The following is a 17,956-nucleotide window of genomic DNA, read 5'->3' as shown; positions in this document are numbered from 1 at the left end:
GGATGCCATTCAGACAGTAGAGGGGTTTTTGTTTTTTGGGGGGGGTTGTTTTTGTTTTTTTAAAGCAGGAGTTCCCACTATGATGCAGTGGGTTACAAACCTGACTGCAGTGGTTCAGGTTGCTGCAGAGGTGTGAGTTTGTTCCACACTCAGCACACTGGGTTAAAGGATCCGGCATTGCTGCAGTTGTGGGGATAGGTTGCAGCTGTGACTTAGCTTCAGTGCCTGGCCTGGGAACCTCCATGTGCTGCCGGTGCAGCCATTAAAAAAAAAAAAAAGAAAAAAAAGTAAAAAGCAGAACTTCATACTGCCAGAAGTTCTCCAATAGCAAGCATGTTCAAATACATAGACCTACCTTCATGGTAAGAGGATTAGTTAACACCTCAAACTGTTCATCCAAAAGCAAAGATGTGGGTAGCAAGATTACTAGAAATGTCTTCTTGGAGTACAAGGGACAATTATGATAGCGCTTAAGCCACTGGCTTTCAGCAATTCCATCTGGTACTTTACAAATTAGCTCATTATTCTGTTGTTGTTCTGAATGTATTAGTCTGCAAACATATCATTGTCACATATTAGTCACCTAGTGTTTCTCTAAAAGTGATTTAATATAAGCATGCCCACATTATAATATGGGATATTAAAATAGGTCCTGGCTTGATCCTATAAATGGAATCCTGCATGAAGTATGACTCGCTTTCCCAGGGGGTTTTGGCACACACATCATCTTCTGATTTCCTAAGATTAAAATGTGATCCTTGCCCTGAGTATTGACAGTGTCATGTAATATTAGAAACCTCTTTAGTTTCCCTCATCAACTCCAAGAGAGAGCCATACTAATAAATGATGGATTTCCACATTGAACATAGCTTTTGTTTGTTTTTATTTACATTGGTTTTCCCAGGTGTCATCACAACTGTTGTTTCAATTCAATAATAGCAATTGCAAATTTGAGAATTAACATCTTCTGATTTTAAAAGTGGTTTTATTTTGGCAGATGAGCTTACCCACCACCCACTTAGAAAAAAAAAAATAAGAAAACCTAAGCTTCCCTCTCCTAACTTGATTGCCTATTGAGAAATGCCCTGGATTATAATAAATAGTTCATAGTGAACTCTCTCACGGAAGATGGCTTTGGTGCAAATTTGCAGCTGCTAATTGAATGGCTTAACATTAAAAAAAAAAAAAAAAAAAAAAAAAAAAACTAAGGAAAATGGGAGTTCCTATTGTGATTCAGCAGGTTAAGAACCTGACTAGTATCCATGAGGATTCACCTTCGACCCCTGGCCTTGATCAGTGGGTTAAGGACCAGGCATTGCTTCAAGCTCTGGCATTTAGGTTGCAGATGCATCTCTGCTATATCGATGCTGTGGTTATGGCCCCAGCTGTAGCTTTGATTGGACCCCTGGCCCAGGATCTTCCATATGCTGTAGGTGTGGCCATAAAAAAGAAAAAGGGGAATTCAGTATGAAGTTTCAAGGTAGAGAGTTCCAGGGATGGTTATTAAGAGGCTCGGGCACATCACCTGGGTTGTGCTTGCTATCTTAGCATGCTGTCCTTTTGCTCAGACTGACTTTTCTAATTATCACAGGATCATGGCCTCAGCCAGGTACATGGTCCAGAGGCTGAAAATGAACCCTTCCTTCCTTGTGCTTCTCTTTGTGAAATGTTTCTCCCAGAAGTCATCTCAACCAGCTTCCTTTTATATCTCTTTGGCTAGGTTTGATCTCATGACGTAAAGGAATTACTGGTCAGAAAATGGGATTAAACTCCTCAGGATTTACCCCTGAGCTAGGTAAGGACTCACCTTCTCTGAGTACTTGGTTGCTTCAGAAAGTAAATTCCAGCAAAAATAATTGGGCTTCTGCCAGGAAGGAAGAAGGAGGGTGGATATCACCAACAATGATAAAGCAACCATGATGTGAATCCCATTACATGGTAATAAAAGTTAAAACTAAAGTTTCAACAAAGGTGGTGAGATACAATAGAAGCCCCATTCCAAAATGTGATGCCAGCCCTAAAGTCCAAGCTTCAAAATAGGTGGCCGAGAAGGAGTTTCGTGACTTTGGGGCTCTTATACAGGGGCCCTTAACTCAGATCAAGGCAGTAACAGAGTTCAGAGAGTGAAAAGGAAGAACAATTTGTGGAAAGATAGTGTTATTCATTTTTTTAAAAGAAAGCGATAACGAAGTATTGCTGTGAGTCCTGTCCCTTCCTCTCTCAAACGGGACTGGAGTCATCAAGCCCAGAAAAAGAGGATTCCATGCTGGGAGTCATCCCCATGGATGTATACCACACTTGAGAGAGGGCTGACCTTGAGCCATTTCATTTCCTTCCCAAGGGGACCATCTGGAAAAGGAGTTTGGGCTTCAACAGCAAGAGTTTGGAATCGTAGGGATTGGACCACTAGAAAATCTTGGGCTTAGTGGGGGGCTGATTAACCAGCAGGGCTGAACACAAAGCTCTGCCTGAGTCATAGGAGTTGCAGCCAGGGGGCCACATGGGGATGCGGCTGATGAACCAACAAAAGTGTCCGTGAGACACAGATGCAGCTTTCAGCATCTGCCAGGTCCCCAGAGCAAGATGCCATCTTAAGACAGCGCCAATTAAAAGAAAACGAAAAAATCCTTTCCTTACTTTCTTCTCTTTCCATGCCCTGTAACCCCAGAAGAGTCCTTACCAACATCTGAGAAGTCAGAATCAGGGAAGAGGGGAGATAAACCCTACGCCTGCCTCACCTGCTTACCCCAGTGCAAGCAGCTAGTGTGCAGTGGGCTCAGCTAGGAGCAAGAAGAAGATGTGAGTTAAATCAAGTTTGGAGTTTAGGATTACAGTTTAGAAGGGACATTCTAATTTCTGAATAGAATCTGAGTTGGTGATTTAAAGAGAATATAAAGTTTCTCTATTGCCTAAGAGTGCTCAGATAAGTCACAAGACTTTCTCCATAAATAAAACTTAAAGGGATAGTGGGAAACCAAAATAAAATGTTTTTGATACATATCGCATGTCTTTATTTCCAATGGCTTTGTTACAATACTGATACTCTTTAAAAAATATTTTCTAATATCCTGACAATACCACATCACATTTGTATTTCTACTTGCATGTCTCTCCTTTCTATCTTCCTCTAATATTTGAAAGGAAAATTATTTACATTATCCAGCAAACATTCTGATTTTTAAAACACCTATGCACCAGTGGAAGAATCTCAAAGTAGATCTGCATAGGCATAGGAAGCAGTGAGTCATTATGGAAAACAAGGGAGATGGGAAAGTCGGTATCAATGGTAGTGCTGTCCCGTCCCACTCCACTGCTATTCACGTGCCTTTGTCTTTACCTCTTCTTTCCTTCAGACTCCTTAGGGAGTTTGGGGTTGTCACTGGCTCACAAAAGGTACAGCCCATGAGAGGTCACCGGGGATTCCAGGCTACAACAGTGGTTTGGTCATTCTCCTTCCTTCAGGAATGAAAATATTCAACCCTCCACACACTGTAGTAGCCTCATCCAATTAGCTCTAATCAGTGGGCAATTCTTGGGCAGAGGGAGAAGGGTGAAAAGTTTACATTTTCATTAACTTTGTTCCTGCATCTTTTTTTTTTGTCCTTTTGCCTTTTTTTTTTTTTTTTTTTGCTAGGGCCGCTCCCACGGCATATGGAGGTTCTCAGGCTAGGGGTCTAATCGGAGCTGTAGCCACCAGCCTAAACCACAGCCACAGCAACACGGGATCCAAGCTGCGTCTGCAACCTATGCCACAGCTAGCGGCAACGCCGGATCCTTAACCTGCTGAGCAAGGCCAGGGATGAAACCCGCAACCTCATGGTTCCTCGTCAGATTTGTTAACCACTGTGCCATGACGGGAACTCCTGCTCCTGTCTCTAATGCAACTTCCATTCATTTAAAAACAAAGCAAGAATTATAAAAATCAAGGAAGCTTGCTGAGAATCCTGATGACAAAGGAACAAGTCCTCATCTACCAGTTCCATCACCAATCTGAAGGGGAAGTGTCCCTGAGAAGAAAGGGGAAATCCTAAAAATAAACTTACTGTTTGATCCGTTACTTTGTTTTGTGGAAAAATTTAAAGTTCTTTTGTGTCTTCATCCATTTTACAAACCATGACAGATGAAATCATGTTACATTTCATATTGAATTCTTCCCCACTCATCAGGTTCTTTCCATAGAGAAAAGTATAAGCTTCATTGCCAGGCAATTGGATCACATACTAATATTTTTCTTTTTCGTTCGATTTTGGATGTGATGTTTATGTTTGCTCGTTTGTATCTATTAAGTGATCTTTATGGTCTATAGTGATGTTTTTAGAGACGGAGTATGCCATTTTAGGGATGGAGTATGCCAATTAGCTGATAGTTTCAAGGATTATGGATTCTTCTCTAGGTCAGAACATTATAAACAGCAGAGCAGAGGGTATAAAATGCTAGGAGAAGGAAGCGGTATCTGTCTACAGTAGGCAACTAGGGTTTAATAACTAGCCTTGAATTTATTTTGCACTCAAGTGCAAAGAGAGTTTTAATCAATTATATCAAAATGACTTTAAAACTATTATTCTAAAATATTGAGTTCTGGTTCTAATACATTTTAATATTTTAAAAATGTTCAATGATTATTTTAAAATAATCCTATGAATGTTCTTTTTTTCTCCCTAAAAGGGAATTATGCCTTTTAAGTATTAAATTTTCTTACTCTATAAAGCTAATAAAAAATCACGGTCTTTTCCCCATTCCTTAATCTCTCTCTCTTTCTGTCTTTTGCCTCCTTATCTGAAACAAATTAAGATTCAGTGAAGAAAATGATGAAAGGGGTTTGAGAAAAATAAGAAGCTAATATTTTGACTGGAAGTGTAATAGATGCCAGTCAGAAAAAAAAAAACGCTCTCTCCAGAATCCCTGGCTGTGGATGTAGATGTAGATACGTTAATTGTTAATTCCTCTGTTTGAGTGTGTGTGTGTTTTAATTTAAGCTCCTTGATTGAGTAACCATCAATTCAATGTTAAGCTAATTCACTTAGCTGTTCAATATTGCAATATAGCATTAATTTTAAATTGCTTTAAAAAGGGGGGGGGTGGGGATTCCTGTCGTGGTGCAGCAGAAACGAATCCGGTTAGGAACCATGAGGTTGTGGGTTCGATCCCTGGCCTTGCTCAGTGGGTTAAGGGTCTGGCATTGCCTTGAGTTGTGGTGTCGATCACAGATGTGCCTTGGATCCTGCGTTGCTGTGGCTGTGGTATAGGCCAGCAGCTGTAGCTCCGATTAGACCCTTAGCCTGGGAACCTCCATATGCCATCGGTGTGGCCCTAAAAAGCAAAAATAAATAAATAAATAGCTTTATTTTTGGAGGGGAGGAAAAGGATTTATGAATAGCAACATAAAATTTCTTATATGGTGACCTGTCTAGCCAAGATTTTGATTTCAAGAAAAAGAAACTGACTTAGATTAGCCTCTGTGAAAAATGAGGGTGTATGGTTACTATGAAGATACAGCAAATCACAGAAACAAGTAACTGGGTCTTGTTTGATTTGTAAAACTCAAGATTTGAGACTACTACTCTTTCTGTGGCTATATAATCATCCATTTCTGTTTGTCTCTGTGTTTCAGTTCTTTGCCTGCCTCTCTCTGTAATTGCTACAATTTTCTAAGTCATCAGTTTGCACTTGACCCAAAATGGCTTCAGCCCCTAAGTCCTCATGACATTTTGGTTCAGGCTCATCTGGAACTGATTAAACTCTCTATTTTCTTATGACCATTCACATTCCAAATGTAGAATATTAATGTTTTTTATCCAGTGAATGAATCAGGTGGCAGTGAGTCAAGTTTTCATACCTCTGCCAGCCTGGTTTTATAAGGGTTACTAGGGTGTAGGGAAAGAAGGCTTTCCAGAAAGCACTGTAGGCCGACGTAAATAACCATGTTTGATATAGTGACAGATTTGTTTATGATAATCGCACTCAGCAAATATTTCACTGAGCACTTTAAAAAAATTTTTTTATGGCCACACCTGCAGCATATGGAAGTTCCTGGGCCAGGGATTAAGTCCAAGCCACAGCTGTGACCTACACCATGTCTACAGTAATGCTGGATCCTTAACCCATTGCCCTGGGCTAGGGATCGAACCCATGCCTCCACAGTGACCCAAACTGCTGCGGTCAGATTCTTAACACACTGTGTCATAGCAGGAACTCCTCACTGAACACTAATTACGCACTAAACACTATTCTAAATACTGAGGATATAGCAGGGACAACAGACCAAAAAATCAGAGTGCCCTGATGGCATTTACATTCTTAGTATGACCTTTAACACCCTATTTCAAAGATAACTGAAAAAAAAAAAAATGGAGTAGCAATGTTCTCATACAGTACATACAAGGTATTGAAATAACAATACATGTATATGTATCTTAATATATATGTAATATCTACATTATAAATATATACATATAATTTGTCAGTATCATAGTTGTATTTGCTTTTACTTGGTTTACTGTCAGTGGTGTGTGAATTTGATTGTGTGTATATATTAAAAGCAGCAATTGAGGTCTTTGGATTTTAAATTACATCTCATTTACAAACTTTGTACAGCCTTTTTTAGTGTCCAATTACAATGACTATGAAAATACATCTTCCCCCGATTACAATTAAAAAGGCACTAAAACCCACGGCCAACAATGATTCTTGCCAGAATATTAAAGAACCAATAAATTAGATTTAAAATATAAATGATAGACCATCCATCCTATTCTATTCTAAACGTAGATACAAATATTTTCTTGGATTTACCTGAGCCAAAAAATATATATACTATATACTACTACTGTAGTAGATATGTAACTTCCTTAAGTTTTTTAGAAGTATACTAGCAAACACAAAGATGATCAAAATTAAGGAGTTAGGAAATTTGCACATTTGCAGATACTTATGTATTTGAGTTGGAGTAAAATAAACACATAAAATTATGATGTGCGATCAGATGTTTTGTTTTATAAGTAGACATAACTTTAACGTCAGTGGTTCCGACTCTGAATGAGCGCTGCTTTTGGCTACAACTAGAAAATGTGTGGAAAATGAATAAACCAGTTCTTCACTTCTCTTTTTAAGACTTTATATTGATCTAACTAAAGATGTTAGTGGAATATTTGAACATTTGAATATATATTTGGAATTTGTTCAGCTTTGAGGTTTGAGATTAGCTATTTCAAGCCTATCAGCGATTCTGTCTGACAAATATTAGAAAATTGATTTTGATACTCCAATACATAGATATTAACTATGAATGACTATCCTTCCTTAATAAATGCTAGATATACTTTTCTTTTACTTGGTGTTTCAATTATACAAATAATACATGGAAATATTCTTGTTAAGAAGATTAATCTATTCAGAAATATATAAAGTAAAATGTGATAATCTTTTTTTAATGAGGCCTGCTTTTACTTCCTTATCTCACAGATAATTAGTTTGTCAGTACTTTGGTGTACATCCTTCTGGTTCTTTTTCTCTACATTGGCATAAATATATATTTATGTACATGTGCATATTAAAAGTCATATTAAATAATTCATATTAAAGATATTCTGGACACCTGATTTTTTTTAATCTTTCACCTACAGATATTTCAGATGTTCTTTCCTTTTTTTGGGGTGGGGGAACTACTGCACCTGCAGTGTTTGGAAATTCCCAGGCTAGGGGTTGAATGGGAGCTACAGCTGCCAACCTACACCACAGCTATAGCAACACTAGATTCGAGCTGTGTCCGCCACCTACACACAGTGTCTATGACTGATACCATAGCTCACTGCAACCCTGGATCCTTAACTCACTGGATGAGGCCAGGGACCGAACCCACATCCTCATGGATACTAGTCGGATTCATTACTACTGAGCCATGATGGACTCCATCCCCAAGTCATTCTTAAGAATCTATAATATCTCATAAATATTGGTATATTTTGGAGCTGGGCTTTATTACATGAGAAATATTTGTACTCCTTTGAGTTTCTGATATGATACAAAGCCTTTAGAAAAGTTTAAGGTAGAAATGAAACATAATTTCAGAAGGAACTTCCAACACTGGTTTTTTCTTTTTCCATTTCATTTTAGGTGAATTGGAGATCAAGTGAGGAATTTATATTTTGTTATATTTTCTAAGGATTGAATTTAAGTATAAGTGAGTAGCATTTAAAGTGCTGCCTTCCTGTTACAAAGTGTCTTTCTATAACATAACCTCAGAAAGTTAAAAATTATAATAGCCTATAAATTTGCTATTATTTCTATGGTACAAATAAAGAAACAGTCTCACAAAGGTTTAATGAGTTGTTCAAAATTACACAGAAAATGAAAGGCAGAATCTGAAATTAAAGGCTCACATCTCTAGACTTTAAGACAGAATGCAAATTTGACTTTTTCTTCTTCAAACGTGTGGAATTTTTTTTCACATTTTTTTGAATAATAAATAGTGGTTTCTTACCTAATACTTGCATTAGGTATTCTAACATTTCTGCTTTCAAAAATATTAAACGTGGCATTTAGCAAGCTTTCTGAGTGTCTCGTCATGAAATATGTTTGATGATATGAGGATTTTTTTTTCCCCCTATAAATGCACTTATTTAAGATGAAAAGATGTAAGCTTAGCCTGTATGATCTGAAATGACTTATATTGTTAAATCACGAACATTTTCAATAAAGTATCTGTTGGCCCCAGGTAATCAAAATATGTGTTTAACGAATTTCTTTTTCATTTTTTTCTTGGGTGGTTGTTACCTTTGGTTATAAGAATATGAAGTAATTGAATAGACTGGCAACTTGCTGACACTTGGCCCAGTGCCCTGATTCTTAGCAGTTGAAACTATGGCTTCATGAAGAGCTCCTTTTATTTCCGCTCTAAAGGTGCTATACCATATGCCTTCAGACTTTGCTAGAACTTGCCAGAAGTGGGAAGTCATCACTATCAACGTGGTCATTACTTAACATTTCCAGAGTGCCAATCGTGTTCTTGGTGTGATAAGTACACAGAAGAAGTTCCTTTCCAGAGGGCTTGGTTTTCTGTAGGGGTGAGAGAGCAGATTTGGTCTTGAGTCTTCTTTTAACACTGGGAGGCAGGGGTGGGGAATGTGTAGACATGTTGAGCCCATTCTACATGCTAGGATGCCATTCGCACCTGCTTATTGATGATTATTATAATTCATAGTTTTATACATAGAACAAAATAGGTATATAGATATACATAGAAAAAAATGTATATTTACACACACATACACATGTATAAGTGTCGCAAGACGTGTTTCTACAATATTTTCTTAGCCTCTTTGCTGAAAACTCCATCTTGTCCTACTTTACCCCATCTTCCTGCTTGAAAAACAGTCACAGTGATGGTAAATGACTTAAGCTTAAGAACAAAGACCTAAAGGCATAAGTTATTTATAGGGTCAGCTGAATGAGGACATAATGGGTTGGTCTAGGCACACCGGACCTGTGCAGATTGGCATGCTGTTTACACAAGCATGATATGTCCTCTAAAGAATAAGAGAAGGAGGAACCTCATGGCCCCAAGTGGTTTATGAGTGGTCATTAGCAGAATATGCATTAGCAAAGAGAACCAAGGTGCAAACCTAGGGTTGCCGCAGATAGGCATGCCATTTGCGGAGCACAGTGAGGATTCTCTGAAATGCTATGCATAGATAGCTAATGCCAAGCTTTCTCAAATGCTAATGATTGTTACATGCCTAAAGGTCAGAGTAAAACTTAACCATCTACCAGCTATGTGACTTCTAAAATAATAAAATAATTTATAAAATAATTTAAAAAACCCACTATATCCTCCACCTATAGCCCCCTCCTCACTTCACGTAATCCTAAAGAGCACAATAAAAGCAGTGTGGTTTCTTGAGGCGGTGCTCTTGGTCCCTGAGACCTTGAATCCCTGGTTCCCACGTTTACTTAAGACAAATGTCTCTGTGTCTTATTTTATGTTAACTTTTTTCCTTAAGTTTTACAGCACCTGTTCATTCTTCAGCCCCATCCTGCTGAGCTGGTCTCGGCATATAAGTAAAAATATACATACATTTCATTTTATTGGAAATTTAAAAAAATATATTGCTTTTCTGGCTTGCAGGGAAAAATTATATCTATTCCCCCAATATATCCAAGTGACTGTAACTTCCTTTTCCTAAGATAGAACATACTTATACTACTAATATAGAGAATGTGCTAAAAAATACACAGAGGTGTTTGCACATGTAAATATTTTTATACAAAATTATTTAGCCTCTTGAAATAATGGTTTACCACCCTAAAACGTCTGAACTGACAATTAGCATTGTTCAAAGATTAATCAAAGAATGTCTTTTAGACCTCTGTCCCTATCTCCATATCTAAATATAGAGAAGCTTTAAGTTATTAAAAACTATCCTATTAAAACTAATTCTACTCAAAACTAAGTTGAGGCAGTCGTTGGTAGTAGCTGTTGGTTATAGAAGAATGTGATGGTGACAGAAAAATATACCTTAACACTTACAGTTTCATTCTGAAAGTGAAACTCAGAGACCAATGAGTTAAGCCATTATATGTCCATATCAGATAAGTGACTAAAGGGTTTAGGAAACACACAAGGTTTGTACTAGGGTGTGTCTTTATTGTGCTGTACTTATATTAGCATAAAGATATAACTTAATCATTTGTACTATGTTCATTGTGAAATTGAAGGGGTTTGAAGAGAATGGAGTCTTGAAACTAGTAGTACAATGATAAGAATTTGACTTGAAAGTATTAATTTGTATTCCTACTATGTTTTTGTAAACATTTTTTTTTTTAAAGAACCAGACTCCCCCTTTCAAACTGAACCCAAAAATAAAACAGAGGGGTTCTGGTTGAAACAACACAAGGTACCTGGCCTTCCCTTTGCCCTGAGCAGTCTTGAGGCAACTTTGCAAAACCACAGGACTCTCAGGAATTTAGCTGGAAAACCATACCCTTGGGCGCATAACCCCCTAGTCTTGGCAGAAAGAGGCTTTAATTATAGGAAAAAGGCATGGGGACACTGGCTAGTTAGTTCTTCTTGGATTTTGAGAACACTGAACAATCTTTGTGAACATGGCTCTGGGTTTGTAGTTTACATTTTATCAATCAAATTAGCAATGTGTGTTTTTTCTTCCATCAGTCTCTTGTGAGGATAGTTAATGTGAGTCTATCCTTGAAAGAGTATCCTAATTACTCTTGTGCTTGTTATGACAAACCCAGAGCTAACATCATTCTTACTGGTGAAAAGCTGTTTCTGGGATTACAGTTTTTAAAGGAAGAGGAAAACTACCTTTTGTAGTGCTCAGTCTACAACATGGCTCTAGGAAGTTGGTGCCAATCTCTGTTGCCCTGTTGATAATTAGCACTCCTTTACTGATTAAATGATGGGGCTGGGGTCTGCCATAAAAGTAGTCTTTTATACTTCCTCCTGTATTTCTTAGAAGTTTCATGGAAAGATGATTACCTTTTAGCAGAAAAAACAGATTTGTATTACCCTAGTCCATCAACATTATTCATCTTAGAGGGCTTGTTTTCCAATGACAAACCTATTAATTCTGATCAAATGCTGTTTCATGAAGACCACACATTGGTAAAATACTAAGTCTTATGAAGTATCTTTTTTTTTTTTTTTTTTTTTTTTTGTCTTTTTGCTATTTCTTGGGCCGCTCCCAGGGCATATGGAGGTTCCCAGGCTAGGGGTCCAATCGGAGCTGTAGCCACCAGCCTACGCCAGAGCCACAGCAACGCTGGATCACAGCCGCGTCTGCGACCTACACCACAGCTCAAGGCAACGCCGGATCATTAACCCACTGAGCAAGGGCAGGGACCGAACCCGCAACCTCATGGTTCCTAGTCGGGTTCGTTAACCACTGCACCACAACGGGAACTCCTTATGAAGTATCAATTTGTAAAATAGTGGTCATATCTCTGAAGACCCGGTTTCAAATATACATGGAATATATATCTATTCTCCAAGCAAGATCATTCTTTTATATATGTTGCCTTGAGTTTTCAAAATACTCAATTTAGGATTGTTTATTAATGTGCAGTCTTGGCTCCTTGAACTGTGAAATAAATTGCATTTTTTTTTCTTTGTTATCCCTCAAGCAGAAATTTGGCTTCTCTGCTATTTATCATAGCTTCTCAGTTGTGCGCCCTTTCATTCTAGTTTGTTATACCTTATTCTAGATGGTTGCATCTATAAAAATAGCAATAAAAAGCCAAGAAAAGTTTACTTTAAGAATATTCAGTTGAAATCTCCTCTTGGTTTAAATATATTTTAATTTTGCATTTCTTCCAATAATCTGAAGACTAAATTCTCTAGATTTTTAATTTCTAAAGTGATTTATTATATCTTTACCACAAGTGGAAACATAGCTAACAAGTATTGAATGTCTAACTGTGTGGTTTAGAGATATTTTTGGTATTATTTCACCCATGGGTAACACATTGGCTTACAAACCAAGTAGAGTAGAATGAATAAGGTGGAATGAATAGAGTAGAAGGAATAAGAAAATTTCAAATAAATTATGTCTATTATAAGGGAAAATAATTTTCTACATCATTAAATTTTTTTTGTATTTGGTACTTTCCATGGAGGAAGTATTTTTTATATAGTGTGAGGACTAAGCGTTGGTTTTGAAATAGGTTAATGTCCATCATCCTATTGTCTTCATCATCAAAGAACACTAACCTGTCAAACAATCATCAAGTAATCTGAATTATCTCCCAGACCTCCTGCTAACATGTGTGATGAACAAAGCTGGTATAATACATGTTCTACTCTCCTTAGCATGATTCCGCAAGACTGAAATAATACGTGTAAAAATAAATTTTAGAATCCAAGGTGGTAATCTTATTTGCAGGGGCATCAAGATATGGTGATAATACATGCAGGATTTGGAGACAGACTTTCTTGGTTCAAATTGTCACTCTTACTAGATGTTTGACCTTGAGGAAGCTGCTGGATAGCAAAGTGCCACAATTCCCTCATCTGCAGAACAGGGCCAATAATAATCCATATCCAATTGTGTTGTTGTGAGGATTAAATGAGATAATAAGGTAAAGCACTCAGCACAGGAGCTGGGACACCATAAGTGTTCCTTGCTCTTAAATAGTAGTATTTAAATATCTTGTGTAATATCAATTTTTGAATTACTCTGTGATGCCTGGTTCAAAGCATTCAAAGCTTGTTAAAAACAAATCAGACTGAAGTCTTCTGGTTCCGATCACAAATGACCGTATGGAAGAGATTTATTCCCTTTAGAAAAAGGAAGTCACAGGGACACTGCCTCGGTTGTAGGAAATCTCAAGAAATATCCTCAAGTTCCTTTTCAGCTGTGGTATCATCTTTCTAAATCCAGAAGTTCAAACTGCTTTTAAAGAAGTCACTCAGTTCTTCCTTCTCCCAGGAATATTTTCATTAGGCTCATCATTTCATCCAAATAAATACTCCTCAAATTATGGCAGTTTTCAAGACTAAAATTCTTTACACCTGGTTTTGAATTTGTGGGAAATGCCACCCCCCTAACTCTGTGTAATGTTTTCTGCCATGACAGGGCCTCACTGGGGAAATCCTAACTGAAGATAATAGCATGATATATTAAATGTTGCCAGTATTCCATTTAATATTAAGCAGTTGCACAGCAGCCTTTTTAAATACCTAAGTTAAAAGTGATACATTAATATTGAATACACTGCTACTGTAAGGTCCCTCCTTCTTCTGATTCCAACGTTTAAGTGTCAACCTACTATTACAAGAGTTTACTATTTTATTCTTGCTCCAAAATGGCATCAACGGTGATGGGGTGCTTTCAGGGGATTGTTGAAGAGAATTTTTGCAACAAAGGGGTAAGCTTGAGGAAACGCATGCCATCCACTCTAGGCATGGCAATGCTTTACCTCAGCACTCCTTACATCCACACACCCCCTAATCAAACAAGCAGCTTTATGGCATGCGCAATTGCAACTGAAGGATAACCGACTTCCGCAGAACCTGCTTCTACAGGATTTCCTGTCCAGAAACGACCGGTGTGGTCATCTGTCTCTAAATGGTTACAGATCATCAAGTTAGCAAGACATCCCCCTCCTCTGTTTCTGTGCGTTTTAAAAACAAAGGAGTCGAAGTGACCAAACCCTGCCATTGGCAAATTCTCTCTCTGGACTTCTTTGATTCCCTTTCTTTTCATTGGGTGAGAAGGAGAACAACAAAATCCAGCCAACGAAAACCCTCCCTCCTCAATTTGTTCAAGGTGTTATTTCCCTGGGAGGTTATTTACAGGTTTCTCTCGGCTTAGCCTGCCCTGCCTGGGGATCACTTACTGAAAGAAGAAATCTGCTCTTTCTTTTTCGGGGCGAGCTGTGCCTTTAACCCCTTTGGCCGGCTCTTCCTGGGAGGCAAGCGAGGCGTGCTGCAGTGTCTGGGAACCCACCTAGAGGGCCCCCTTGACGCCAGCACATCCCCTGTCGGGCGGCAGCCTCTGCAGCCGAGCGGGCTGCTGCAGAGTTAATGTACAGTACCACGGAGCCTGCAAGTGTCCTGAGCTGCTCAGAGCCGGCCAGACGGCACAGCCCAGGGCAGAGGAGGCGGCTGCGACGATTCCAAAGGTTCTGCTGGAAATTCGGCGCTGGGGGACCCCAGCGGGAGCCTGTTGCCATTGTGTTTTAAAAGCATGCAAGGTCTGTATAGCTCCGGCACGAGAATCTTTCAGAAGCTGTCAGAGCATCCGAGTAAATGACACCTACTGGGGGATTGAATTGGGGGTAAAATAGAAAGAGAGAGAGGAGAGAGAGAAGAGAAAAGAAAGACAGCGGGGGAAGAAATTCTTAGACAACGGCTCACTTGCAGCTGTGAGAATTCATTTTCTTTTCCAAGGCAAAATAAGAAAAGCCCGCACATGGTTTTGATAACAACAAATTAGAGGGGTTTCTGCAGTGAAAGGATCAATAGCTTAGTCATTTGACTGAAAGAGAGCAGACAGCCTTATTATGGGGTTAGGCAGCAGAAATGAATTTTCTCATGACAGCACCTTCTGAAGTCATGATGGGAGCTCTTGGGGATCCTGTCCTGCAAAGCAGATATTGCTCCTTGCTTCCCTACTTTTGCAGTTGAAAACCAGCAATTCTGAGATTGGGGAAGGAAGTTGGCTTTTGGTTGTACGTGGTTTCCAGGTTTTTGTCTGACAGGTCTCAGAAAGCCCTGCGTTCAAGTGACCACACATGAATATGTGCCTAAGAAAGAAGAAAAAGCAATATTCATTTCTAAAGGACAGCATGGCAAAGCAACCTGAAGTTTTCCATTTCCCTTCCAACACTTCTTTAACAAGGATAACAAGAAACTGTCTTTTGACTCCTTTTCGCTCACATTCCAGAGTCCTTCCTGTGAGGATGCATTAATTTTCACTCTAGGCAGTTGGATTTTACCAGGACAATATTTGTCACTATTTAGGATTAGCGACTGAACTGGTTATTTTAGTGTGTTGACTAACTAGTGGAACCTAAATGGATGGACCCATCCCTGCAGTGCTGTGATGTTTCTTTCTTCAAAACCTGGAAGGGCTTTTGTGGTTGCTTTTTGTTTTTTGGGGGGGCTTTTTTATGGAATTCAATACTTGTTGCAATAATTGCCCACGATAGCTGCTCAAACAGGAGAGTTGGAATTCATCTATGAAAATCACTACATGTAAAATCTGAGGCGAGGAAAATATTAATGACAGAAGATCTGCCAACATGATGCATGTGAATAACTTCCCCTTTAGAAGGCATTCCTGGATATGGTGAGTAATCAATACCCCTTTCAGTTCTTAAAACTCAGAATTAGAAAATTCCAGGACAGGTGCTGGAGGCAGATTTGTCTTAAGAATATTGGTATCGAGCAAAGATGAAAAGTAAAACATGCTTAAAACCAAATGTTGTCTGAGAAAGTAATAGTTATGCAATAACAAATTACTTGTTAATATAAAAGCATCCCAAATAAGAAGTCAGGGATGAGGATGTGGACAATTGCTAACATTTCGTAGAGAGATGCAGAAAAACAAAAACAAAAAAACTTTGAGAATGGCAGCTATTTCATAAGTGGAAGAAAAAGGGAGTTTCGAGGTTTGAGTTTTGTTCTTTTGTTTTCTTTTATTTGAAAATTCCCTGGGGAAGGACACACATGCATTTCTGACATCCATGTGAATTTGCTTTGGCCTTAAGTCTTTTTGAATTTCCAGAAGAAGGTTAAGGGAAAACTTAGAATGTTGACTTAATTTTAAAATTTCATTAAGATGAATTGGTGCCTCACACTTAAATATTTTTAACTATTCGAGAAATATTTCTACCAGAATGAACTAATTTAATAGAATGCTTACAAATGAATGATGAAGTGCTCAGACTCACATTGAACTTGCTCAGTGCATTGATATGTGGTCCTATGTTAAGGTTTAATGCAATGTATTAAGGTCCCTGGACATGTGACATCATGTACCATTTCTTGTTAGAGTTTGTGACTAAATATTTATAGGAACTATTACTGAGGGTATTATAAGGGCAAAGCTCACCACTGAAAAATTGCTTGTTTTTACCACACCTTTAAGGTTGACTGGTTTCAATCTCTCATAGCAGAAACTTTGTGAATGCATGATACAGGCACCTTTTAAGGTTTTGTGGCTACTAACATGGTTTGGTTTGGATACTGCAATGTGTTTCATTTTTGAAAGTATTCCAGGTAAATTTTTTGGCTGGCCTTGGGATAAGTAATATCTATCAAGTACATTTCTGAGGATTTCCTGGCTATTTTATGACAGTATCTCAAATGAGATCATCGTGATATCTTAAGGCTCCACCAAAATCCCCTGCTGGTTTGTTGCAGACGTTTCAGCTTATTAGCTGAAAATCAGAGACAGGTGGGTGACGTCCTCTGTCACCGGGCAGGTACTCATCTTCTATCGATATCAGATACATCCAGAATCGACTCTGTGGCGTAGCTCCCTTCTCTGCCGTCCAGAGCCACTGTCCCCAGTCTCTGATGTGCTTGGGAGGGAGCCTGGGTGACATGCCTGCAAACCTCAGTGGCCCACTTCCAAGTGCATCATCAGAGTTCCCGACTCAGTGGGAGCTTTGGTGCCATCGCCTTGCTGGTCCTGATGGTGAGGGACAGGCATCAGCAATAAGATCTTTGTCCTTACAGATACAGTCACGTAAAATAGACTTTAACCCTGAGATTAAGAGGTCCTGGAAACAGCCCCTGGCACATAGTAGGCATTTGCCAATTAAATATATGTATCTTTGGTCTATTCCTTATCCCTTCTTTCAAGGGCAATGTTGTAACTACTAAGATTTGTTTGGGGGGGAGGGAAATGACCATTCTCATTTCTATAAACTACTTTGCTATAAAGCAACAGTTTCTGTTATGCCTAAGCCTTATTGCTTGGATCTGTTTGTTTACATTGCAGTGGGAAGGATGCGTGTACTCTTTGAATGCCTCACATTATAACCAGCTTTTATGTTGTTGCATTTACCTCACCTCTACTTTTGACTGGAAAGAAATGAGCTGTTCAACTCTGTAGTTTTTGAAAGAATGCAAATGTGCTTATTCATGCTCCTGTAGATCTGTAATATATATGTTCGAAAGGGGTGTGGAGAAAGAGAGCCCTGGTGATTTTCTTTTGTGCCTGAAGCCAGGTAACCTTTCATCCATTTCACTGCATGACGTGCCAGTTTGTTGGTGCTGTGGCCAAACGGAGCCACCGTGGAGTGTGAGTGTTCCATGTATCTGTTCTTACCTGGGCCCTTTAGAAGGATTCATGAATAAGATGTTGAATTCCAAGAAAGAAGGTGGTGGTTTTTTTCTAGGTGACCCAATTAACGTCGTGCTTGGTCTCAATTTCTCCCATTGTTGTTTCTTTCTTATTTATAACCTCACCTTTCATTACTGAGGTAAGAGATT

The 17,956-nt window shown here is 38.7% G+C and overlaps 1 protein-coding gene across 31 annotated transcripts in view; it reads left to right on the top strand.

The window, feature by feature from the left end:
* Positions 1–17,956, top strand: part of PDE4D (phosphodiesterase 4D) — a 1,507,422-nt gene that overhangs the window by 919,004 nt on the left and 570,462 nt on the right. For 2 of the 31 annotated variants that reach the window (XM_021076881.2, XM_021076883.2), the window contains exon 1: positions 14,481–15,803. The exons of 28 other annotated variants lie outside the window; for them this stretch is intronic. In XM_021076881.2, coding sequence (XP_020932540.1) covers positions 15,757–15,803 — 47 coding nt within the window. In that variant the 5' untranslated portion in view covers positions 14,481–15,756. Of the gene's footprint in view, positions 1–14,480; positions 15,804–17,956 lie in introns of those variants that run through there. One more of the 31 variants, XM_085002324.1, reaches the window with a different exon arrangement.

Source organism: Sus scrofa, chromosome 16 (assembly GCF_054392235.1).
Source record: "Sus scrofa isolate SSC_HxYL_T2T_F1_AM1 chromosome 16, Sscrofa_HxYL_maternal_Yorkshire_Landrace_v2.0, whole genome shotgun sequence".
NCBI classification, from domain to species: Eukaryota; Metazoa; Chordata; class Mammalia; order Artiodactyla; family Suidae; genus Sus; species Sus scrofa.
This window is presented reverse-complemented; position numbering and strand designations above follow the sequence as displayed.